Source organism: Calonectris borealis, chromosome 4 (assembly GCF_964195595.1).
Source record: "Calonectris borealis chromosome 4, bCalBor7.hap1.2, whole genome shotgun sequence".
Taxonomy (NCBI): domain Eukaryota; kingdom Metazoa; phylum Chordata; class Aves; order Procellariiformes; family Procellariidae; genus Calonectris; species Calonectris borealis.
In genome coordinates, this window is record NC_134315.1 from 84,377,482 (window position 1) to 84,405,124 (window position 27,643).

The 27,643-nt window shown below is 41.8% G+C and overlaps 1 protein-coding gene across 3 annotated transcripts in view; it reads left to right on the top strand.

Moving 5' to 3' along the window:
- ALB (albumin) overlaps positions 1–27,643 on the top strand; it is a 42,451-nt gene that overhangs the window by 1,255 nt on the left and 13,553 nt on the right. For 2 of the 3 annotated variants that reach the window (XM_075150419.1, XM_075150420.1), the window contains exon 2: positions 3,324–3,470. In XM_075150419.1, the coding sequence (XP_075006520.1) occupies positions 3,458–3,470 (13 nt within the window). In that variant the 5' untranslated portion in view covers positions 3,324–3,457. Of the gene's footprint in view, positions 1–3,323; positions 3,471–23,290; positions 23,379–27,643 lie in introns of those variants that run through there. The other variant, XM_075150418.1, reaches the window with a different exon arrangement.

Consider the following 27,643-nt stretch of genomic DNA (forward strand, 5'->3'; position numbering starts at 1 on the left):
TTCTTAATAAAAGGACTGCATTAGTGGTAACAGCACCACTGTTAAGTCACAGCTTTATATCTGAGTCATCCGGCTATAACTGTAGTTGTTAACCTCTAATCTTCAGGTACGAGGTCTAAACTGAACAATACATTTATAAATACCTCTGTAGATGACAGTTTGATGTGATGCAGGAGGAATAAACTGAACGTCCCAGCCAGCTACCTGCTACTTCCTGGTATGACTGCACAAAAATCTCAAAACGGTGCAAGATGCGTGACGGCAGATCAGTGAGAATAATGCTTTTGTCCTCTTGTGGCAAATGCATTGATTTTTACTGGTTTCTGTCGAGATACAGACACAAATTAAGCATTTGTGATTTGTTGTAGTCACAACAAGCAGAAAACAGAATTGTAAGTGAATATAGGTAACCTCAGCCTGGTGTGCGTGTGAAAAGGATGTCACTTTTTTCAAGTGAGAAGCCTGGAAAATTGACCTAGTCTTCATAGTTTGATCCAAGAGGTGACCGACTTCTTTAAACAAAACACGTCTTAGATTTCTTTGGCTGTACAAGCAGCCCAGCAGAGGAACAGATTGTCCGACTGCACCAGACTCACCCGTTAGGATTCAGAAGAGCGGTTGCAGGACTGGATTTTACCCTTTGAGCTGTTAGCAAGGAGTTGCCCTCTCTGTCCCTTTCCGGTGCAGCGCAAGGTTGGGAAATGGCGCCGAAGGATCGGTCCGCCGCTGAGCTGATCTAGGCCAAGCGGGGTTACAGTAATGCTCAGTTCGATTGTGTTACAAATGTGCATTTTAATAATGGGCTACGACATTTGTACATTACTTCAAGTATCCATTTAAGTTGTTAGGCTTGGAAAGGGTCGTCTGAGTCATCCAGTCCACTTTCTGGCTAATGAAGGAACCGTATTATTTTATCACTGCGTTGTATTCTCAAGCCCTGAATCAGGTGGAGTAGTTAAAAAACACCACGGTTGTTGGCACAGGCAGCACGGCCTATCTGAGACTATTTGCTCAGTTTCTTTTATAATGGTGACCTCTGTTCTGATCAAAGAGTTGCTCCTTCTAATCTTGCAGTGTAGAGCAAGTCGTTTTCCTCCATTTTTACAACATACAGTTTCTACCTGCTCTCCCTACCACTCTTAGTAGTTTGAGCCTTTTGTGAGTGCAACAGCAATAAAAACACTTGTGGTCTTTAGAGAAGCTTAGGGTTAGATTCGGTGGGCTTATAAGCTTTGTTTTTGTCATGGGCAAAAGCCGCTAACCAAAGTCAGCTATCCATCCTGTGATGGTTTGAACGAGAGAACGCCTTGGGAAGGCGTGAAACTTCTCCCGGTTGCATAACAGCGCTTTATACTTTAGAAACCCAAAACAAAACGTTCTTGTAGATACCACGATAATCATCAAGACGGGCTTATAATGAAGGAGTAAATAGTTAAGATAATTTTTTATATATCCCAGTTTCCCTATGGGTGCATGACCCAAAGCTGTATTTCCTGTTCACAGGCCTCTGAGGTGATGGATTATATAGCAACGGAAAGTCAGCGTAGGCCCTAATCAGGGAAGTAATTCCTTACGAATACACTTCCTTTCGTGAGCCTGTGAGGTTGATTAACTTGGGACATTGGGGTTTGTTGCTGGCATAAAGCTGCAGGAAATCTTGAGAAAAATAATAATCCTTCATTATCCCTTTGATCTGTGACTTCTACTTCAGTATTTATTAAATTCCCTTCTGGTTATTGATCACTCCACCGAACACTCAATATGAATAGCGGGAAAAACTGAGATTCGAATTCAGTGAATGCTTTCAGGAACTGTCTCGTGTGTGCCAGATTCTTTAAAAAGTTCTATGGGACAACTCCCACGTTTAAACCTATGCTGTGCTGTAATTATCTGTATGGATCTGCTTTCAGTTTCATTTATAACTGCTGGAAGCAGTATCATCATCAAAGTCAGGAAGCAGGGATATTGAGTTTTGTTTGCCGTTATAACCAATGCAGGAACTGAAAAAAGTTATTCCTGGTTTGAGTTTTACTAACCACTCCAACACACACACATGCTCGTAACATGCGTGTTTTCACACACACGTGCATCCTCTCCCTCCCAGTTCGTCAGCTAATTCAGCCCACCCGTACTCTGTGCCGTGCCATCCAGCAGTCCTAAACACACTCTGTTCACGCTCGGCTCTTATTTCGTAGGTATTTTCTCACCCTACGAGCTCCTGAACGACGATCAGAAATTATCAGTTGAGGGCTGGAGAGAAAAAAGGGTGAAAGAAGGCGTCTCATTCTTGATGTGCAAAGATTAAATAATCTAGCTTTTAGCTTCGATAACTTTTATTGTAAATGCACTGAAATGGCACTTCTGAATCGCTGAAATAGTTTTCTTTTTGGGAAGGGGGGAATGTATTTTCTCTCTGTATTTGTTTTTGCGAAAACTTCTTGAATTTTTAACCCAAACTCAGGACGGCTACAACTGCCACAAGGCTACCTTTTCCCCTGCTCTCACTCTAGCAGTTTCAGTATTCGTTTTTCTCTTCTTGTGAATACAGCTGCTTCAGTTGAGTTCCCGTAAGGGCTGAAGAGCGACTGCCTCTTAGAAAGGTCGAATGCCATCAGCCTAAAACCACACCCCCCACCTTTATGTCTCTTCATGGCGAGACTGAATATGTCTAGTTTTAATATTGGTCACAGTAGGAGGAACATAGGAGGAGCACACAAGTTATACATCTCCAGATGAGATGATTATCCAAATAAACTATGGATTTAATCCAAAAACCAAACCATGTCATTCTCACTGGTTATAGAATGAGTGAATTCATTGGTTATCTCTGATGCCTACAGTTTTGCGATTGTTGCAGCTTCTATATGTGCTGCAATGTTTTTATTCATATCGTTCTGGGAATTGTGAACCCCAAACGATTCTATTCCTTCAACGCACGTACCAAAAGGACTGGCTCACTGAACCTCCTTGATGCGTAGCATTGGCTCAAAAAAAAAAATGGAAGATCCATCCGAAATGGAAGACAAGATAAACTAAAATTAGACCACCATTAATTATTTTAAGCAGAAATAATAAAATTGAAGTTGTTCAGCAATTATGCAGTTGCTGCTGACCAAGTCAAAGGGAGAAAGAAGGAAAAGAACACAAATGTCTCTACATTCAGAGAAGTACTGTTTTCTGTGACATACATTTTAAGGTTTGTCTAAAACAGTTTTACTAACTGTAAATTACACGTGGAAAAGAATGATTAAAAATTGTTTTTATACAGCCATGGCATTTACTTCAAATTACATTTTTTTAATGTCTGTATTTCTCTGTTACAGGAAGTTTTCTGTGAGCATCTCAGTTGGTGTGGCCGTGTGAGTAAAGAAAGTAAAGAAAATCCAGACAGATTCAGAATTTAACGAGAGCGGTGCTAGAGTTACGGCAGCCCTGTTCCTCAAGGGACAGCACCTCTATGTGTGCAGAAGGTAAAGCATTTACATTAATGCTAACACTCAAATACACCCAGTATGAAGGCCCATTCGGGCTTGCCTTCTGCCTACATTTGGCATGGTAAGCCAGGTGATCTTGCCATTTGCTATGCTTATCCATCATCGGTGTCATTTTGAAATACAGAAATATCCTGCTTGACTGTCTTGAAAATTATTCGTATTCTGTCTCAGATGCTGAGATTACGTGTTCTGATAGTTGCCCTTAAACCTTAATACAACATCATGCCAGCTTTGACACTTCCTCACGGGGAGGACTGGGAAAGCAGAAACAAGTCCAGCAAGCAAAACCTTTCAAATATTTCTGAAGAAATATGCAAGTGCTCTGTTAAAAAAGAAAAAGTGCAGTTGTTCTACAGGAAACGATGGCATTCCATCCACTTAAGTCTTTCCTGACCGGGACTAACCTTGTCCTTCTTCCTTCATGATGTCATTACTGGAAGCGATCAACGAGATCTCAAGGAGTGTTGCCCGTCGCATTCATCCACCCACAAGACATCAGAGTGGTGTTTGATACCAGGGCATTTGCTGGGAGGCCAGTAGGAGTGCTGGAGACTTTCAGTGGCATGCAAGAGTTCTGGTTTGGGTCTGAATGCGATGATGTCTACCAGCACACTTGGAGTTGGTTCAGATAGTTCAGTGGGACTTACTCACTGCTGCTTCTGGTGTGTTTTTGAGGGAAAGCACTCCCATGTTTGGGGTGCAGTTTTTTCGTCTCGCTGTTCTACCTTGGGCGTTTGGGCAGAGGCGTGCATGTTAACGTAACAGTGAGCTAGTTGTGGCCATGCTGGCCTAGTTTTTTCAAAGAATCTGGCAAGTGTTAAAAATACAATAATGGCACAAGAGTAAATAGGGATATATAATACACCACTGCTATTTTGGGGCTGGAAATTCAGAGTTCTAGTTAGAGATATGAGACTTGGAAAGAGTCTTCCTGTAAGAGTACTGCAAGCAAAAGACTACAGTTTAAGATAGCACTTGAGAAATCTGTGTACAGTGTAGGTGATGGAAGATGATTGACTCTGACGGAAGACTGGGCTGAAACACTGATGGCCCCAGAGAGGCATTAGGCAGACATCCTAAGCCTGATGAGGCAGAGGGAAGCAATACCTTTTGTATTAAAATTAAGGTTTTGATGCAATTTTTGTACTTTGTATTTTTTACGACGGGCTTTACAAACTAGTCACTACTTTATACCCTTCTCTATAGTCCCAGTACTACCCAGCATATAACAGTATTTTGAACTTGAAATTCTAAAGGGATGATTAGCTGACAATTGACCTAAAGTGAGAAAGCTAGAATGACGTTAATTCTGTAATGTATTTAGTACTCTGGGAGTCTGTGTCTTATCTAAGAAACGGCTTAAGCGCTTGGAATCCTAAAACTTACTAGTACTCTGTAAGACTTACATTTTTACATGCATAAATGATTTTTGAAAGTACGTTTCAGGTTTCTAATTTGATTCACGTGCTTTCCAACTGTTTATCCTTTGTGAGTATGAAGTTGAAAAATACCATGGCAAATTGAGGCAAATAGCATCTGGATGAGATTTTGGATTTCTTTCAGATTCTCTTCAAGTGCTGTAGAAGATAAAAATAAAATAAAAACAAGACAAATCGTAACATAAAGAGAAGTTTTTGTGTATTTTACATATAATGGATCTGTAATCCAAAACTGTGAATGAGACCTCTCAAGTCAAAACCACCTGTATTTGAATGTCAAAGTTTACTTGTCAAAGTAACGTTTTGTTGTTTGGAGTAGCATCAACTGTGGACTACACAAGAGTCAGCTAGGAGGTTAAACATTTCTTACATTTTATGTTTTGCTTGAGTCTTGCCCGTCCATAATGATAATTTCTATAGTAACCACTTTTTAAGTAAACAATTGATTAGTTCTGAAATTAGTCCTTGAAATTACTTCTCTTTGTGCAGCTCAGGAGATCTTAATGCAAGCAGCTTTCTGCTGGCATGCAGAACAACAAGAACAACATGCTGCTTTTCTATCTTCGTGTAAAGTGTGCCTAGAAACTATTTATACTATCAGGCTAGTTTATCTCTGCACAAGAAAGGGGGTGAGAATCTCCGTGTAAAACTTCCTAAGATCTTGGTTTCAGTGAAGGCAATGTAAGAAATTTCTTTGATACCTCAAAAAGGTATGTCAACTGGAAGAAAAAACGCTTTTTTCAAAGTTCAAATGATAACTAGAAAAATTTTCTAAAAGCCCTCAATCGTCTAAAATTATCTAACCCTCCCAGGATCCTGTGGAGCCTCTCTTTTTCAAAACAGAACCTTCCCTACCTCGTTTATGGTGTGCTATTCTACTTACTGGCTCACGTTCTTTGCCATTTTGTCTTGGATTCAGTGCATTTCCTTTCAGCGGCTATCTATTGCTGAATCCTGATCTCCTATTTTAGGGGGAGGTTGGAATACAGTTTTTAAAAAAAAAGGGAAAGATCAATCTTTCTGTTATTTCAGTTTGACTCAGTAGATGGAGCTAGAAGCTGGCAATCCACCTTCATCTAAAACTATCCAGAATTGAGGGCCATGAATGACAAAGTCTTACTCTTCCCAACATTGTGGAAATGAAATTTTACTAAAGCGTTTGATTCTTAAACATATATGTCCTAAAAATATTTTTTCCATTCAATAGTAAATATAAAGTTTTTGTCATTTATTTCCAGCAGGCTAAACAGGGATTTTTTTCTTGTGTGACATTTACAATGCCATTGACTTTAATGCAAGCTGGTTACAAAGTTAGGTGCTGCCTCGAATAGCTTCGTCTTCCTGAATTAGTGTCCTCTTCCATAAGCATTTCGTGTACATGGGAGGAAAAATGCTGATGGAGTGAATTTTAATTTTGTCACCTGTCATTCTCTTATTTTCTCATTCGTAAACATGAATTCAGTTATATTTCTAAATGAGGAAGTACCGCTAGACAATACTTGAAAAGAGGGCTGCAGTAAGTCAAAATACACATTTACCTATAGATGTCTGGTGAGCGAGCTTACGCATGTGTTGAAAGGTAAATCTGGATCATTTATTCTCATTCACGAATTTCAATGCACAGGCTCAGCCTAAAACATCATATTTGTTTTCTCAAGTGTGTGATTTTCAATTGTACACAAAATATTACTTTTCAATACTTAACCTTGTATTCCAGAAATCAGTTTGAACACAAATTCACAAGCTTACCTTCAGACATCGCTACAGTCTCTCTATGTTCGGCAAAGCTCTTAAATGCCACTTAACTTCAGTGAGATTTAAAACATCTGCTTCAGCCTGCTTGCATTCAGCAAAGCGCTTTACGTGTGACCTTTATGTACTCTAATTCCAAATCCCGCACACCTCTTTGTTAGCTAGTGACTACTAGCAGCCAGAAAAGCTGTTCAGAATTTTTGGAATGCTATGCTTTATCCGTGTTACCTAGTATCCTAAATAACTTCTCACTTTCTGTATTTCAAATATCTTGCTTTAATTTAAAAAGACCCAGGTAAGGACAATGAAAACATTTTTCTATCAAAGTACTTCTTCAAATACTCTTCCACAAATTCTTTGCAATAAGAGCACTAAATAAACCACACATCCTTATTAATTGACGAGTCAGGTTTTCTCTTCATTATAAATCAAAACCCCAGTGAAAGCTGATCTCTGTTGTATGCTTCATTATGGCAATTTTCTAAGACTGTCACCGGAATATTAGATGTGGTTTTTTGTTTTGTGCGCTAGAATATTCTAAATATTACTTGCCCGCCTACATGCACTGTCAGTCCCAAGCTGATACACTTGAGTTTTATTAAACACATTACGTTAGAGGCAATTGCTTACTTAATGACTATTCTACTCTGTATTTTAATCTGTCATGGAATTATTTCCTACGTTCTGCTCATTTCTTGTCAGCATCTGTATGTGTTAGTCAGAGAACTTGCAACTTCAATGCATTGCAGACAGATCCCGTGTACTGTTAGCTTTTGGCTTTTATTTTATTTTTGGATTCCAACAAATATGCATCCACTTTTAGCAGGCAGCTATTGCAAAAATAATACTTCTTCAGCATGCGATACTCGTGCTAATCAACGCAATGGTTTTACATTATATGTGTTGCGGTTTGATTCGACTGTTGACAAGCTGGGGAAGACTGTTCTTAACTATTCATGGTGCCATTCAGCCTCCAGCAACGACAGAGACGAAGGTCCGTTTCAGCCTGCCAGAGGCCTCTTTCTTCCTCAACCGCATTCAGGAAAAGTGTTCTCAAAGTGTGGTCAGCACCTTGCACCCAGGTGCTTAGCTGGCCCAGAAGAGGTTGGACTGCGACGGATCGGATCCTTAGAAGGAGCTGGTTTGGGGAAATGTGTCTTCTTTCGGATACAGTTTTCATCCATAAAGTGAAAAAGCTATGTGATGGTACCTGACTCAAACATGGTGTTGGGGAGCTGAAATTCGGAATGAGTACGTTACAAAAAAAATCGGTTAGTGTGGTAGTGGTGACTTTTTTTATATGATGTCTCCTATAAAGCATTTGAGTTTAGGAGCATTCAATTTGACACTTACTAATAATTGTAATCATTAGGTGACAACTTTGCCAATGAAATTGTTGCGACATCTATGCATTCAGAGAACTCTGAGCTTGAGAAAGCAGTCTGAGCCAAAATTGCAGCTCTTTAAAGAATTTTAAAAAAAGAAAAAAGAAAATCTCACCTTCTGGCTGGAAGAAAGACAATTTAAGAAATCATCAGACAACAACTTCATAGCTGAATCCTTCTCTTCTTCCCCTTCTTATAACTGTATAAGCTATTTTTGTAGTTCAAATTGAATTCATTTTCCTTTTCTAACCAACACATGATCATTCCCTACAGTGTTTTAATGAAGTTCAGCTTGAGACAGCTTACCTGTAAAAGAAACTGCGACGATTTAGAGCTAAGGAAAAAATGAGATGCTTCCCTATACTGTAGTTTCTGCTCAGTGTTTGACAAGGATCTTGTGCTGTGTGTATTCCCCAATGCCAAACAAGAGGAAGCTAAACGGTTTTGCTACCAGAGCGAATGCAGGAGATTTATGGATATGAATGCTAGTTTCACTACACATTGTTCTGCTTTTCTCATTTAAGATATCCCTTAATCGCTTCGTGACCACATTTTTAACAGATGCTGCGATGACAGGGACGTTAACTACCTGTATATTTATGTGTGTTGTGTGTGTCGTGCATATTCACAGAAACAGACAGGTAAGAGACGTGTGGTTTGTGAATCGCTGGCTCTGCAGGCCCATATAAAGCAATACAGGCAAAATCAGTGGTGCCTAGCTACAGTGTAGCTCAGATAGAGTAACAGTATTTACATTTCTTTAAATCTTTTCCCTAAGAAAAAAAACGGATAAAATCATAACGCACTGAAGTGGTATTTTATACTGAGGAATGGACAACGTTTCTTCAAGGAGCCTTATTCCGTCAGGCTACTGCTAGGTATTGGTAGTGCTGCCTGCACGGCCAAAGAGCAGAATGCCAAAGGCCCTGCCGGGCCAGTGAGAAAAGGGAAATTGCACAGGTGCACCATCTTTATATATTTCATTGACACTCATGCCCCTAATATCGTTATCCGATGCTTGTTGAATATCACTATTTAAAGTAGCAAACATTTCTGCAAAGTTCTTAAATGAAGAAAATATAAAAAGGCTCAGTCTCGTGAGAACAATGCCGTTCTCGGGCACCTCGGGATTTCTCTATTGGTACCATAGAGATCCTTGCTGATAGGCAGTCCTGACCGCAAATATTTGTGCTGTAGACGATAAATCTTACAAAAGTTAAGAGCGGAAGCAGACGCAAAGAGACCTAGTGAAGTAGAAACGGTCTGACAGAACATCAGTGGCAAAGCCAGGAACGGGACCTATCCATTGCAAATGCTTTTCTCTCTGGTTTTACTCCTATGTTTCTGCCTTTGACCATTTGCTACAATAGGTAGCTCCCAGGGTTGTTTCAGCAGTATCAGTCTGATCATTTCTAGTCACGTGTAATGTGCAATTACAGATTCCATGGTTTTTACTTACCGCAGCCTGAATAAGAGAGGGAAGACAGTACAATTAACGGAAAGCAAACTCTTATCCTGGTGTAGTAGTGTGGCCTGATTGTTGCAGTAGCTGTCAAACTAGCACAAATAATTTAACAATCTAGATGTTTTTAGATGTTGCTGAGGCATTCTTATGTTTTAGCATCTTTCACCAGTGCAACAAACTATGGAGAAACACCTCACAAGCTTTTTATCCTGGAATAGTTAGTCACTAAATAGAAATAGTTTGTAGCAATGATGTCTCTGATTAACTGAAAGACTAGCCCTTTCTTTGCCCACAGGAACGTTACGTTTTTCTTAACGTTGAGGTCCACGGCTTCTCTGTGCCAGAGAGTTTTGTTAACAGTAGGTGGCATACTTCTCTCGCCTGAGGACTTTGAAAAGGCTCGCTGCGTGTTAATCAGGACTAGTACTAGTCGAATGCTGATACCTGTGTACTTCAAGACGCATAGTAGCTTTCTCTGCCAGAGCTCTCTTCTAGGAGAGGATTAGGCTTGACCATCGGTTTTAGAATTATCTCAATATAACCTGAGATAGACCTGCTTTTTACTGTCCATACTTGTGCCTTCTGCATTTACGCCAGAGCTCCTCCCAGCCCGTACTTTTCCCACAGCTCATTGCAAAAGCCTTTTCGTCTATTACCACTGTTCCATCCGCACGAGTCTTCACCTGCAGTTTTGAGCTGGTTGCTTGGCCGCACATGCAGGAGGTAATTAAACCTATATTAATTCTCTGCTGTGCGACATGGACATTTCCTACTCTTCTGCTAACCAGACTAAAAACATTTGTGTAATTTGGTGTGAAATGACTTCCTTAAAATATTATAGAGAGTATCTAAAGTCCGTATGGAAAGATCCAAGATACGTTATTTCTTGGCAGTTTTATAAATTAATCCCCTACCTTCCAAAACCAAGGCCTAAAAATCCTTTTGCATCAAGAACAGCATCCCACTTGTAATTTTCTCCGCTTGTGTAAAATAAACTGTTTCTGTGCCATTCATGCTAACCAGTGTCTCTGCTGGAGCTTAACCTTGCATACGTTGTTGACTTCAATGGGGCTATACATTGTGCACACAATTAAGTGTACTTGTAATTCACATCTTTGAAGATCCACTGATATAAAGGCTTGCTTGCACAGACCTCACGGCAGGATAAAGATTTTAATTTTGACCTTACATGAATGAATCTGTGATTTTAGATATTACTTTACTCAAAAAAAAGTTTGATTATTGCTTGATTATTCAGCGGTTTCTCATCTTTTTTTCTGAGCTATCTAGTTCTCTGGTCGCAACTGGGGTAAATAAGCAGTGCGCTTTTCAAAAGCACACAGTTCTATCTAACTCAGTTTCCAGTGAAGTCAGGCGAGTTTTAGCACTGAGTTCGACATGACCAGAATTAGGCCAATGCTGAATATATTTCAAAATCCTACACTGAGGACCTGATAACCTTATTGAGTTGTCAAATAGCTACTTAGGCAATATCAGTGCCCAGTAGAATCACAGACATCATAGAATGGCTTGGGTTCGAAGGGACCTTAGAGATCATCTAATTCCAAGCCCCCTGCCATGGGTAGGGACACCTTCCGCTAGACCAGGTTGCTCAAAGCCCCATCCAACCTGGCCTTGAACACTGCCAGGGATGGGGCATCCACAACTTCTCTGGACAACCTATTCCAGTGCCTCACCACCCTCATAGTGAAGAATTTCTTCCTTATATCTAGTTTAAACCTACCCTCTTTTAGTTTAAAACCATTACCCTTTGTCCTATCACTACCTGCCCTTGTAAAAAGTCCCTCTCCAGCTTTCTTGTAGGCCCCCTTCAGGTCCTGGAAGGCTGCTATACGGTCTCCCTGCAGCCTTCTCTTCTGCAGGCTGAATAACCCCAACTCTCTCAGCCTTTCTTCATAGGAGAGGCGTTCCATCCCTCTGATTATCTTTGTGGCCCTCCTCTGGACCCGCTCCAACAGGTCCATGTCCTTCTTATGCTGGGTGCTCCAGAGCTGAACGCAGTACTTCAGGTGGGGTCTCACGAGAGCAGAGTGGAGGAGGAAAATTGCCTCCCTCGACCTGCTGGTCATGCTTCTTTTGATGCGGCCCAGGATACGGTTGGCTTTCTGGGCTGCGAGCGCACATTGCCGGGTCATGCTGAGCTTCTCATCAGCCAACACCGCCAAGTCCTTCTCCTCAGGGCTGCTCTCAATCCATTCTCTGCCCAGCCTGTGTTTGTGCTTGGGATTGCCCTGGCCCATGTGCAGGACTTAGCACTTGGCCTTGTTGGACTTCATGAAGTTCGCATGGGCCCACCTCTCAAGCATGTCAGCGTCCCTCTGCATGATATCCCTTCCCGTCAGTGTCGACCGCACCATACAGGTTGGTGCCGTCAGCAAACTTGCTGAGGGTATGCTCAATCCCACTGTCCATGTCGCCGACAAAGGTGTTAAACAGCACTGGTCCCATACCGGCCTCTGAGAAATGTCACTGGTCACTGGTCTCCACTTGGACATCAAGCCATTGACCGCAACTCTTTGAGCTGCAGTCCACCCAGCCAATTCCTTATCCGCCAAGTGGTCCATCCGTCAAATCCACGTCTCTATTTTAGAGACAAGGATGTTGTGCGGGACAGTGTCAAATGCTTTGCACAAGTCCAGGTAGATGACATCAGTTGCTCTTCCTTTATCCACCAATGCTGTAACTCCGTCGTAGAAGGCTACCAAATTTGTCAGGCACGATTTGCCCTTAGTGAAGCCATGTTGGCTGTCACCAATCACTTCCTTATTTTCCATGTGTTTTAGAATAGCTTCCAGGAGGATCTGGTCCACGATCTTCCCGCGCTCTATCACTTGGAAAAGGAAGTTATCATCAACCCATCTCAGGAACCTCCTGGATTGCTTATGCCCTGCTGTGTTGTCCCTCCAACAGATATCGGAGTGGTTGAAGTCCCCCATGAGGAGAGGTGCTGTGCTGGAACTTGTGCACTCTACCAAACAGATCCCTGAAGAGGCCAAAGTCTGCTCTCCTTGAAGTCCAGGGTAGTGAGCTTGCTGTGCGTCCTCCTCGGTGTCCTAAGGATCTTGAACTCCACCATTTCATGGTCACCCCAGCCAAGGCTGCCCTTGAGCTTCACGTTCCCCACCAGCCCCTCCTTGTGTCATTTAAATCTGCCCTTACCCAACTTAAAGTGCAGTTATATACTAAAAGGAGGAAGGGAGTACTTGATTTTCCTTTCAGAAGTGGAAGTAGATAGATTGCCTACTTGATAACCAGGAATCAAATAAAATAGTCTTCTTGTTCTTTGGGAAAAAAAAGCAAAACTACACAGAAATTCCTTGGGAAGCCTAATCTAAATTTCACTTTCTCCACACAATAATTTTTAGTTCCAACGTTACATCGTTCTGTATTGAATTTTATGACCAGCTCGATTATGAAGTTCTCTTTTTGTGGGTGGCAAGATAAAATGACCTAAGTCCATATCAGTGGAGTTTTTGTTTGTTGCCACATGGTACAATAACTGTGTGTTTTTTCCAGAGAACAGAAAATTCAGTGCAAAGTTTCATGAATAAATGCCATGAGGACTGATAAAAATACATGTTATCAGTAAAACAGTGAAGGTTACTAGCCAAGGGCTTCCTCGTTTGTCGTTCTAAAGCCACGACAACTACAGATCTTTTATCGGGTCTGGGTCTGTAGGTCTTAAAAAAGAAAAAGTCATTCCTGAACTTACATAGAGATGATATCTTAATTTTAGAGGCAGACCTGGTGACAAACTGGTATCTTTTTGTTCTCTTGATTTTGTACTTGGTTCAAATGGTCATATTTTTAATGGAAGGTCTGTTTACAGGGTATCTTCTTATTCACATCTGACTATTGCATGGAATCAGGCGCCTGCCAAAACAGTTCAGTTTTGCAGGTATAATTCAGGTCGCGTTAGTCTCCATTCATTCAGTTTCATGGGATAGTCAGTGTAAGACAAAATGGGGCCTGCAGGATCAGAAGTTTTGTTCTATTTTGTTAGCGGGAACGGCATTGAACATTCAGAACTTACGCTGCCGATAACGATGGATCCTGCCCTTTCCATATGCAGGATTTTAACTGAAACCACACTTCCTCATGCACATCAGTTGTGTTCCTTTTTATACAGATTTTCTGACAGAAATGAAGTACGCAAGGAACACGAGGCTTGGTCTTTTTAAAGCATACAGAACTTTGTATATTTTCCAGTGTAAGATCTTCAGGAATTATATTAATCATCTTTTGGGTGACTATTTCAATCCTTTCGAGTTTCGAGATTTAGGATTGTTCCTTACGATTGGCAGGATAAATTCAACACGCAGATTTGCATTTACAAGTTGGAAGACGTGAAGTGGGAGGGGGCTTATATGTCTGAGAGCGTCACTGGAACTAATGCAATCTATCTGCACATTCCTATAAGTCTGAAGAGGAAAACAGTAACCACTCTAAAAGGCTAAGTCTGTCACAAGTGGCCAGTCTTGGTCTCTGAGAAGAGACATCAAGGTCAGGCATAATAGCTGGACTGTGTCACTCCTAGTCTGAGAAATGGGCATTGGTCTGTGTAGGTCATAGTTGAGTACTGGTTCTAGGGTAGTAGTGTTGTAGTTGGTTAATTTGTTTTGAATTTTTCTTGGACCTAGGTCAGGGTTAGCAGATTAAAAGATGTTTGTCATTTGAAAGGTTTGAACATTTTAAACTTTCACTCTTTCTTGAACTGCTTTGGTTGTAGATCACAAAACACCATCCCCGGGGACAACGAATGCATTCAGAAGGGTAATTTCCCATGGATTCAGTGCTCTCATAGCTCAGACTCCTGTTGGGGGTTTTACTATTGCTTCAGTAGGAACAAAAATGTGCCGGTGATATTTCTGATCGAGCAACCATTATGACATAAAGTAGACCTGGTCTACCTATTTATTGCACAGTTTTCACATAAAATGTCAATTAGTTGAATCCAAAATGTTTCACTGGAAACATCAGAGTTCTGATAAACTTTCATGAAATCCAAAGTTATGTTTCCTACAGAACCGTATCGGCTTTAACAAACCTGCAGGGAGGCAGACCCTGTGCTTGTAGGATTTCTGGCTTTGGGGCACCCAGCCAAAAGAGCCAAGAACATCAGTGTTCTGGCATGCCAAAGCATCCGTCCCAAAACTCTTACAGTGCTGACAGCAATGAGGCTACAGTGCCCGACCGTGCAGCAGGACCTCGGAGACCGTGAGACTTGCGTTCGTGTTAGGCTCTCAACATTTTCAGGCAGGAAAGCTCTTACACCAGGAGCGGAGTCCTAGGTCTTGGCTCAGCACTAGGCTCTCCGCTCTGCCAGTAGGAACTGTGAGAAATTTGGTTCAACGCATAATTTGCACAGCTTCCAACTTCCCTTCCCAGGGAGCCAGGAATCTGGCAGCCTTAAGTAACCCTGGCATGGAAAATACTTATTAAGACACAGGAGGCAGATATAACATATAAATCAGGTAAAACGACTAGCTGTTTATGAACAGGGACAGGGGGATCCCCCCTGTTACCGTAAGGGACACAGGGCAGGATTCCTCTCTTTCTGAATCACTTTTGGTTAGATGACACGCATCCTTCACTCCGTAACTATATTGACTAGATCTGCACTGACTTTAAAGGAAGCCTCGAGTCTCTTTGCGGTGAGAATAGCTCAGGTGCCTGTATTGTAGACACCCGAGACTTAGTAAAATGCATCCCACTCTGTGTTTCCAGCACTCATAGTCATGGAGAAACCAAGTTCACTTAAAAGCACCGGAGCCAGATAAGGGCAATTATAAATTCATTCTTACCATTTAATTTCATGAGTTATTTTTGAGACCTATAGAAAGAATATGAACATGCTCAATTGGCAATATTGAACCACTGTTGGTATTAGAATAAAAGGCATTTGAACAGAAAGCAAAAGTCAAGGACTGTCAGCATGGGGTTGGAGGGCAGTATAGAGGAATGGCCTAGCGAGTATAGCCACTGACTAATTGATCCAAAAGACAACACTAAAAGCTTCATGTGCAAAGAGTTTGTTAATATTTCTTTTCATGACTTGTGAAGGATTCTCGGGTTAGCCTTCAAATTAAAAAAAACCAGCAACACAGCTCTTCAGACTTTGCAAAGCCACAGATCTATCTGGTGCCTCTTTTTAATTCCTTTGATGTGACTGCCTGGACCAGTCTTTTTATTACTTATTTAAGAGAATCACATGAACCATACTTTGCTAAGCTTAATCCCATTTTTTGGTCTCGGATGAAATTTTTCTGATTCTTGTAATGTACTGGGGAACCTCTCTTTTAAAATCAGGTCTTCCTGAAGGCTCTCAAATTAGGTAACCCAAATCACTTGTCTCTTTTGAAAAATCAGACTTTGCAAGCGCTACTCTAAAGATAAAATAAACAAACAAACAAAACAAGCAACATTTCCTCAGTTTCGTACTATTTTTTAGTCACTTCCTTAACATTGGGAATCCCAGGTTTCCAGTATTACATGCTATATTGTAACAAATACAGGTAAAGGAGAACATACGAAGGAAAAGGGCAACCAGAAGACAGACAACGTTTTGTTGCTGCTGCTGCTGCAAATCGAGTTCATTTCTAAGAGATCATTACATGCTGGTAATATCATTGGGAGTCTGATTCACGTTTAAGGTAGTACTGGACCTGGAACTACAGGCCAGAGATCACCTAATAAATGTGGTCTGTTTGAATGCTGCTTGAAAAGCTTTTAGCTGTTAAAAACGATTGATTTTTTCAGATAGAAAAGTACACATGCTTAGGTTTGACTTATTGAACTTTGCTTCTGAGGCTAAGACAAAAATGTTGAAATATATCACTGTGTTTTTGGATTTCACCTGCGGGGACAGAAAGCTTCACGTTTAATTCATGGAGCCTTAGAATTCATTATAGCAGAATAACATGCAGAAACGGATTATCTTTTTATGTCAGTGAGTAAATGACAGTGCCAACTTTCAAAGTTTCTTAACCTGCCTGCTGCGAAAGAACGGAACAGGCTCAGTGCTAGCTGTGGCAGGCCTGCTCGGCGGGCTGCAGAGCTCTGGACCCCGTTTCTTCCTGTTCATCCTTAGCCCTCTGCTCTCAGTTTCAGAGTTCCCCGCTGTGATGTCGGGAGGAGAGTCCTACCTCCATCCAGCTACTGGCTCTGAGGAAAATGAAAACCTGGGTTCTGATAGGAGTGCTGAAAGGAGCCATATTTTTGAATACAACTGTGATAGAACTTTGTTCAGTATATACGGGACTGAAAGGATTCTTCCCTACACATTCATCTGTCTCGCTTGCGCTATAAACATTCCTCCAGCGACGAGGACCTACAAATGGCTCTACAGACATCTCTTCTCCTGTTAAGGTGCCAATTCAGGCCCTGACTCTTAGCTAAAGAAATTCCGAAGGCAGTAGGGGATATTTGAGGCGGAAAATGCTTCATTTAGAATAACCATCTTTCAATTTTTCAAAGTTGTGAGGCCTTTACCTTCAGGAATTGCTTACTCAGGAATGGACGAAAGAATGAGAACAGGATCACCCTCTTTTTCTCCTTAATGCTTGAACATTTACAAGTTGTCTTAAATAGGTAAACTAGTATCTTCCCAAGAAACAATCCAGAGGCCATAACAGAAAAACCAGCACAAAATCAGAGAACAATTATAGCAGTAACACAGATTCTGTTTCTATGGAGATGGACATGAAAGAGAAAATATTTACCAGCTCTGCAGTTTTTAGGCCAGAATGGGAAAACTGTAAGTTTACAGTGCAACTAAATGAAAAATAGGACAAAGTAAGAGTGTCAGCACTGCTGAGGGGCAAAGGCTGTCAGTGGTGCAGCAACATCTGGGTGTGTCGGCTGCAGAATGGGGGACTCTGTGTAAAATCTCAGAAGTTTTCCAGAAGTCCTACAGCCCCAACAGACATAAAGCAATTTTTTCAACTCTTAAAGTGTTTCAAGCTGGGAGCAAAACCAATGGCTCCCAGAATCATTGGTTCATTTTCAACATGCTTTTCTTCTGATTTTGGCAACTACGCCTGCTTACACTTACAAAAAAGTTTGTGGCCATGTTTTTTATAAATTGGAACTCACAGATAAATGCCTTAAATGAATTCAAAACAAAAAACCTCCAAACATTTCCTGCCGAAGTTTTCAGTATCTCTTTCATTGCTAAACCTGGAGTACGTCAAGCATAGGGAAGAAATACTAACAATCTCTTGTCGAACAAAAGCTTTCAGCTTTGGCTCTTGACTGAACTCTGTTCACTGAATGGTTCTTCTATACTGCCAAAGACCATCAAGCTTCGGTTCAGTGCAGTTGCACTTTTCCAGGCACAGTGCCACCAACAATTTCTTTGAGGTTGAATGCCATTTATTAGCTATAGGAAACAAAATAGCCGCAACAGAGACAGACTGGTGAAAAGGATGAACTGTGGAGACTCTTAGGGAGAATTTTCAGAGAACTTACAGCGGATCTGCTAGGATCGTTAGAAATACATTAAGTAGCTCACAGCTAAACATAAGTGAAGTAGAACAGATTCAACAACAGTTTATCAAACATGAAAACACCTGAAAAATGTATCAGAATTGGTGGGAAATGCAGCACACAAATAAAAATAGAGTTTAAACAAAATCAATGCTTGGTGTGCTATTGAAAAAACACACTAATGAAATGTATACGGTTCCACATATATCAGCTCTGCCAACTGTTTTTAAATGGCGCCTTAAAGAAGAATGCAAGCAGCCACTGAGAATATGAGCTTCTGTGGAGATACGACATCAGCAGGATAGAAGACAGCAAAAATAGGTGGATCATAAAACTCAGAAGAACTCAGGCTGCAAAGCTCAGGCAGCAGCATGGAAATGGGAAACTGCGTGCCAAAAAGTTTCTAGGGCACAAGTGAACGTACTGGATTCCAAAGGCCCCCGGAGAATTATGTAAGAGGAAGAAAAAAGATCGCCACTCACAGTTGTACCGTGAAACAAACATCAATCACACCACTGCAACAATTTAAGTTCCAGATAGCATATCAAAGAAATTTATAAAAAATACTGAAACAAAAGGTTCTTTCTGATAAGGACTTAATGAACTGAGTAACGCTGCACCTAGGATAATTCTTTCCGACATCTATTTTGTAATTAGATGTGCACTTCACTCATACCAAAACATCACTCTGATGTTTTTTGAGGGACTTTGTAACTAGAAATAGGTAAAATGATCAAGCCAGTACCTCATCTACTTTGCAGACTACCTACTTGTATTGAGAAGAAAAAAAAGACACGGTGACATGGAAAAAAGAGTCTAATTCTGAGAAGTCACAGAACTTGCCAGCTGATAGCCCTCACCCAACATTGAAGGCTTTATGTTTGGATAGATTCAAGCAATTTAATGCATTATAGAGGAGTCAATATGAAATGCGTACAATCAGTAAGGTATTACCTCGCAAGGCAAAACAAAACCGTTCTACTTGCTGCCAAAGGATGATACTGGCAACTGTTCCCTGATAAGGAGAACGGCTACATCACCACGTTGTAGATGTCATGAGACAAATTGGCGGGGATGGTAGAACGCCCTAGGGACCAAATGTTTGAAAAGCAGGACAGGCAACAAGACTCACTAACAGGACTCAAACGCTTTCGAGATTAATGTTGGAGCAGAGAATATTTTGGATGTAAAGGCAGCATAACAAGAGGTATAGCAAGGTATGAACTCCATCTCTTCTCTTTGATCAATGCAAGTAGGGAAGATGGAGGAACAAGGTGCTTTCTGGCTCATTGCTGCAGCATACATGATACACTTGCTAAATTACCCGCAGCTTGCTTTCAACAGTTAAAACCAACAGAGAAGATATGCCACATCTAGAAGATATTATTACATCATATCAAAGCCTTCATTAAAAAATATTTAACATGTTTTTTTCCATGTCAGCCTAGTATATGTTAACCCCCAGGATGAGCAGAAGATGGAAATGCAAGAGACGCAGTTCATCTAAACGATAAAGGAAAGAGTAGGGACTAACTTGTCCATTCTGAAATTCAGTGACATTCTGCAGTGTGAATGAGTAGACAGCTGCAAAGCCTGTTGCTGCCGAGATGGGGATTGGGACATTGTTTCTAGAAATATGGCAACCAGGAGCTTTACATCAATCTTACTAATACCCACAGAAAAATGTATGGGCAACCTGAAGTATTTTGCAATCACCTGCATGTGTAATAAGCTCTATTGGCATGGTGGGGAAGGAGAGTCTTCAGAAACTACTGTAAATAATCAGAAGGCATTTTTATGAAGTATCCTACGCACGCCCCAGAACACTGTTATATGACGATCTTGGAATAGCAGAGCTCAAACTGAGATACTATGAGAAGCATAGAGATGACTTCTCACACAGCAGTCCTAGATCACGAAGAGAAAGCTATGAAAGATGCATTTTTCTTCCTAAGGGAGAGCATCATTTAAAGCAACTATATAGGAGGTGGAAGGCAGGAACTTGAAAGAACAAGAATAAGCTCTGATCAGAGGGTCATAATTGCTACTAGCATCCTCAAGATACTTGGAAGATCTGCGTACGAAACAAAGGTATCATATATAAGCAATATACTATTAAACATATATTCTTGAGAAAAGTCATTCTTGAAAATATACATTAGAGCCATTTTGACTTCTCATATGCAGATAACTGTAAGAGAGATGAAACACCTGCTAAATAGCTATGTCGTCCGTAGGAAAATCTAGGTCCAGACAATGAAAATGTGCAACGTTCCCAGTAAAGCTCAGTATACATTAGAAATGCACATAAATTATCTCCTTGCTGTAAACCATTGTCTAGGTTTTTGGAAGTGATACCTATTGTCAGATAGTGCTGCAGGGATTACTGTAAGCAAAGCAACATAGCATTTCAATGGATGCTATACTACAGCAATTGATTTGGAGCCAGTTGGTGCAACTTGGCTGGAAACAGACATTTAGTTGCATCTTCATTACATCACAGACAGTAAAATAGTAAAGGTAAACTACCGGGTGAACTTCTCAATACTGTAGTAAAGAGCACAGCAACGAAGAAATATACACAAATGCCACAGTGAATAGGAGAAGGCTGACTCAGAAGCCGGATGCTGGCAATCTTAATATCCCTACCATTGCGAGTGAAGTAAAGGACAAAATAGGAAGAACAGGGAAAGCATGTATTGTCTGAAGCCTAATATAACCAAGAGGCGAACAGCTTAGCAGAAAAATTCAAGCAGAAGACCGTCCATGAACCATTTTCAAACTGTGCACTTGAAAGTAAGTGTCTGACGAACAGATACCCTCTTCTTCAGGGAAGGCAGCACTGAATTCACTTTAATGAAGCTGTAAGTCCTTATAGTCCATAAATGACAAACAGTAATATTGACAATATAGGGCATTGTGAAGTAGGCAGCCTACTGAGACCTGACCAACAAGACACAGAGAGAAAACTGACTTGCGCTGGCTTCTCCTCCACCTGCTTGCAAGGCCTTCAGAGCTAGCATGGTGTGAGAGAACCTTTTTCCAACCCCTGCCACGGTAAATGCCTTGTTAACGGGTAATTAGGGGACTACCTAAACAAGAAGAAAGGAATAACTTAAAAAAGCAGAGCCATTCATATATACGTGTCTCTGTGTGTGTGTGTGTGTGTGTGTGTGTGTGTGTCTGGAGGTGGACTTTGGAAGATATAATGTCAAATTATGCAATCGGGTTATCAAATTCAAGCTTAACTTTGCAATCTGGAAAACATACATCCACCATACATAGCAATACATATACAAACATTTTCATACACATATGAAAATGATGGTTTTCGATATGCTTTTTAGCACAATGAAAAAAATGTCTGCTTTCCAGAGGGACTTGATGATAGAGAGAGAGCATAGAGGAGACAGTGAGGTCTGCATGTTAACCTGTCTGAGGTCTTTCTCCCTCACTTTGAAGTAAGCACCGAATACTGCATGTTCTGGCAGCTCTGGTCTGTGTTCTGGATTTTGGCATAAAGTTCAGGTTTGCAAAACTATTTAGGTGTTGAGGATGAAGATTTGTGGTCTTGAATCTGTTCCAGCAGAGGACTACAGGAATGAGACAGTAAATTACAAATTGAGCTAATTGGAATTAGATGTTTGAATTATTTAGGTGCAGTGAGACGACGAATAGTCATTCTGGTTGATTTAAAAATGTTTATTTTAATGAGAGAAAACTCTGCCAAACTGCAGATGAGTTGGGTGATCACCTAAGATGAATGGCTTAGCGTCAGAACTGAGGATGTGCCCAGAAGATATGCCCCGTCATAGAATGCTGTTAGCTACACCTTAGCAGGTCTCTGCCTATTCTGCTACAGTGATTAAATCCTTTCCATGTTTATGTTTGCTCATCAGATGGGCCTTCTTGCTCATCTTAGAGTCCATCTTAGTTCAAATAAAAGGCACATATCTGACTTGTTTTGCAGGGGAGCCAAACATCAGTGATAAGAATAGCAAACATAATGCACCAGAGCAGGAAAAGAATGGTACCTGGTGTCCAAAACTACAGACATTTATTTAGAAATATACTGATCATTACAGTTATTTTAAAAATGAACTGCTGTCCAACGGAAAAAAAAAAAAAACAGCTAAGCCACATGTCTGTTGACACAGGACTGGAAATAGGCGACACCTTTTTCAGCAATATCTCACCTCCACCCGCGGACAGATGAGAAGAGAAGAAGCATTCTTTTTGCTGGTTGCATCTGCTTTGGCAGAATGCTATTTTTCACTTTGAGGAAGAAAAAAATTTTCTAGTTGGCTGCCCTCCTTCATGTTATCGTTGGATACGTAAAAAGCCAAAGCAAAAAGAATAAAACCACCTCCAAAACAGAACTGCGGTTACCAGCAGTAGTTGTGATCCTGGCACATGAACATCTCTAGGTTTATATGTCACAGTCCATTCACACAAACAAAACTTTTGGTCTCTAAAACAAAGAAGAAACAGCAGTAAATAAAATTGAGGGCCACAAAATTAGAGGGTTACTGACAGTCTGTGTTTTTTGAGAGATCACTTTGAAAAGGACTTACTTTCCAAAAGTGCTCTGGCAGTTGTTCTTAAGATGATATATCAAATTTGTTACTCAGGTCTCATTACAATTTTAGTACATTTTGGTCCACATATGTGTAACTTTTAGTAGGAACATTAATCCCGGTAAAGTATTAATAGCTTTCCCTTCAATTTCTGAATGCTTTCCACTCTCCTGCAATCTCCTTCGAGTGCAAACCACCTGAACACAGAGGTGAATGGCTGGGGTTTTTCTGATAAAGGAGGTGTTATTGTAAAATTCGTGGCCCAGAAATTCCTTAAGAGCTATGGCTCTACCATGGCATCTCTTCATCCTTACTAATTGTGTTGTATCCAGCCTAAGAGAGCACACAGTACAAAGTAAAGCCTGGCCATATGCAAACAGAAGTTAGTTAAACAGGTATCCCTGAAAGTATTTCTCCGGTGGGAGTCTGAGAACGAAGTAATCCACTTTGCATCTACTCTTTCACTTTGCACAGCATGGTATGATGGAATATTTTAAAATGACACGTCCTTTTCTTCCAGGTCAATTACTCTTGGAATTACTGTCCTTTGGTCCCCCACATCTGAAATAGCAGTTACCACCTGTAACTTTAGACATAAATGTATGTGAAAATGCATTCATCTTAAATTCCCAACAAAGAGGATCCCAACAAGGAGGAGGTCAGGCAAAAACGCCAGGAGGCCTGCATGGATGAACAAGGAGCTCCTGGACACACTCAAACACAAAAAGGAAGCCTACGGAGGGTGGAAGCAAGGACAGGTAGTCTGGAAGGAATACAGAGAAATTGTCCGAGCAGCCAGGGATCAGGTTAGGAAAGCTAAAGCCCTGATAGAATTCAATCTGGCCAGGGACGGCAAGGGCAACAAGAAAAGCTTCTATAGGTACATCGGGGATAAAAGGAAGACTAGGGAAAATGTGGGCCCTCTCCGGAATGAAACAGGAGACCTGGTTACCCGGGATACGGAGAAGGCTGAGGTACTCAATGACTTTTTGGCCTCGGTCTTCACCGGCAAGCGCTCGAGCCTCACCGCCCAAGCCGCAGAAGGCAAAGGCAGGGACTGGGAGAATGAAGAGCCGCCCACTGTAGGAGAAGACCAGGTCGGAGATCATCTAAGGAACCTGAAGGTGCACAAGTCCACGGGACCTGACGAGATCCGTCCGCGGGTCCCGAAGGAACTGGCGGATGAAGTTGCTAAGCCACTATCCGTCATATTTGAGAAGTCGTGGCAGTCCGGTGAAGTTCCCGCTGACTGGAAAAGGGGAAACATAACCCCCATTTTTAAAAAGGGAAAAAAGGAAGACCCGGGGAACTACAGGCCCGTCGGTCTCGCCTCTGTGCCTGGGAAGATCGTGGAGCAGATCCTCCTGGAAGCTATGCTAAGGCACATGGAGGACAGGGAGGTGATTCGAGACAGCCAGCATGGCCTCACCGAGGGCAAGTCCTGCCTGACCAACTTAGTGGTCTTCTACGGTGGAGTCCCTGCACCAGTGGACATGGGAAGGGCTACCGATGTCGTCTATCTGGACCTCCGTAAGGCCTTTGACACGGTCCCCCACCACATCCTTCTCTCTAAACGGGAGAGGTACGGATTTGATGGGTGGACTGTCCGGTGGGTGAGGAATCGGTTGGACGGTCGCATCCAGAGGGTAGCGGTCAACGGCTCAATGTCCGGATGGAGGTTGGTGATGAGTGGTGTCCCGCAGGGGTCCGTACTGGGACCAGTACTGTTTAATATCTTCATCAATTACGTAGACAGCGGGATCGAGCGCACCCTCAGCAAGTTTGCAGATGACACCAAGCTGCGTGGTGCAATCGACACGCCTGAGGGACGGGATGCCATCCAGAGGGACCTGGACAAGCTCGAGAAGTGGGCCCGTGTGAACCTCATGAGGTTCAACAAGGCCAAGTGCAAGGTCCTGCACCGGGCAACCCCCGGTATCAATACAGGCTGGGGAATGAGGGATTGAGAGCAGCCCTGCCGAGAAGGACCTGGGGGTACTGGTGGAGGAAAAGCTGGACGTGAGCCGGCAACGTGCGCTCCCAGCCCAGAAGGCCAACCGTGTCCTGGGCCGCATCAAAAGCAGCGTGGCCAGCAGGTCGAGGGAGGGGATTCCGCCCCTCTGCTCTGCTCCGGTGAGACCCCCCCTACAGTGCTGCGTCCAGCTCGGGGGTCCTCAGCACAGGACGGACATGGACCTGTTGGAGCGGGTCCAGAGGAGGCCACGAAAATGATCAGGGGGATGGAACGTCTCTGCTATGAGGACAGGCTGAGAGAGCTGGGGTTGTTCAGCCTGGAGAAGAGAAGGCTCCGGGGAGACCTTATTGCGGCCTTTCAGTACTTAAAGGGGGCCTACAGGAAAGATGGGGACAGACTTTTTAGCAGGGCCTGTTGTGACAGGACAAGGGGAATGGTTTTAAACTAAAAGAGGGGAGATTCAGACTAGATAGAAGGAAGAAATTTTTTACGCTGAGGCTGGTGAGGCACTGGCACAGGTTGCCCAGAGAGGTGGTAGATGCCCCATCCCTGGGAACATTCAAGGTCAGGTTGGACGGGGCTCTGAGCAACCTGATCGAGTTGGAGATGTCCCTGCCCACGGCAGGGGGGTTGGACTAGATGGCCTTTAAACTATTCTATGATTCTATAAAATGCAATTGATGTATTCCTTTCTGTAATACTAGGACAACTTTGCTGAAAGTGTACTCGACACAGTATGGAAGAACTGAGTAACAGGAAGCTCAGTATAATATTTAATATTGTTAAACAAACATCAGCATTGGAGTTCAGATCTCTCTTTCAGCAGTTATATGAAATGTTGGCATGAAGTACAGGACAGACAACAGAAGATATCTAGAAATAAACATGGACCCTGTATTACAAACTTACATATTAACTCTAGGGGACCACTAGTGTTCTTGCTAACACTGCACAAAGCTGCAGGGGAAAATTCCAGATAGCTTTCAAGATGCGACATTACATATCGAGACTTTTCCTTGTGCTAAATTTCAGTTTAACAGAACATACTTTCCCCTCCCAGTCCTTAGCTGTCATTTTCTGAAGACCGCTTTGATACAGCCTGAGAGCATTTCAAGAGCTGTTCTACGGCATGATTTGCCTCTACCACATTTTTCCGCCACTTGAACGTGGGCAATGTTCCAGTCTGGTTGCCTTTTACAGTCACTTCATGGTTATCAACAAGACACTTCTATGTGTATTTACGTCTCACTGAATGCTCTGTTAAGATTTTAAAGGAGACCTAGGTTCAAGACGCAGGTAAATCAAGCTGACATTTGTAGGAAAGTTGTATTCATTTTTACAGTGGCTTTCATCGGGTCAGAAGGTACTTGTCAGATTGCTGAGTTACCTCCTTCCATTCATTTTATCTGAGATCTCGGAAAAAGTATTGTTAAGGCCCTGTATTCACCGTTCCACCTCTCCTCACTATTTATATCAATGCAAAATGTGTGCAGAAGTTTCCAGACTTAGAATGCCGATATATCCAAATGCCAGTGATTTAAGGGAGTGTGCAAAAAAACCTGCTAGGTAGTCTTGAGCCATTCTGAAGGCGACAGGTTAATCAAAAAGATCCACGTTTTAGTGATGGGTTCTTCTTTGACAGAGGGATATGGTCAGTAAAACCGGTTACAGACTGACGTGTTTAACCAGCTCTTTCCTGGGATTTTGTTAGGCTAAAGCAGCACAGGCCTGAAAGGTCCAGATTGTTCATCATAAATCCCATCATTCTCCAGAAAATTGGGATTTTGCTACAACCACCTGAAAATAATCCCTATTTCTAGCATTATGACAAAACCGGAGTGCTTTTCTGCAAATTTGGCTTTTCCCCACCATCCTTCATGTAAGAGTTATCCGGATAACCTTTAATTCCCAAAATAGAGCCTTGTTCCTTTAAATCACTAACAAGAATGCTGTTTTTCACCTACAAAGATATCAGGACCAGACTTGGGAAAATGCAAAACTTTTTTGCAAAAGCAGCAGCTAGTACAAATTTCACTGTATCAAACTATTCTGTAAAGTCCTCTAAGTTTTATGTGGTTATTCACGGAGAACGGAATGGTCTTTCTGAAAGATGCATTACCTTGACATTTTTCTAAATGGAAATTGCCTACAAATATTTTATGCTTAGACATGTCATTTGATTTATTTAAGACATGTTGAAAAAGTCAAGTTTGGAAACAAAGTCTTTTTCTTTTTTCATTTTGTCAAACTTCCAGAAAACTGAATATTGAATTATTCATACTACTCCTAGTAGGAATAATACACAGTTGTGGCAAAACTGCCAACTTGAGAAAAAAAAGACTAGAAGAGGGAACCTGAAGGACTAAGGCAGTGTTAGAAGACCTTGCTCTAAGCTATACCAGGTGGGTACTTGCTACTGGAACCAATGAGTTGCGAGGCAGAGCACGACCTCCAGCAAGGCACTGAGAATAGTTGTCTGGGTTGACATCCAGCCACCGGAAAGAGAAATTCATTAAAAGGAAATCGTAGTATTTCCCACTGTGGAACTACATCACTTTGCGCTCAGTAAGGATCCAAACTTATCCTTGTTATTTTTTTTGAAGCCTCTCACTGAGTGTTCTGGCAAAATCATTTCAATTTTATTCCATGTCCTGGAGCTCTGTGCCAACTTCACAATTCTTCCTGTGTCTGATCTCCTAAGTTACCGACTAATCAATAGACAATTTTCAAAGAGAAGAGCAGTGCTTAATTAAGGAATTACTCTTGGGAGGATGTCAGCGCAAATGAGGAATTTCAGAAATTATGAAATGACAGCTCTTGCAAATATTTACACGTATATTTGGCAGTTTTCTGGCTCCTGGTGAATAGCGGTACCCACAGAAAACCAGAACTGGATCTAACAAATCAGGTGCTCAAATCAGCCCTTTGGCTGTTTGAGCAGCCTTCCTCTTGGATGTTACCCTAAGCGTACGTCCCAAAATTTGGAGTGAGACGCAGCCTTATACAGTGTAAAAGCGTCGGTTCCAACTTACTGACACAGATCCGTTG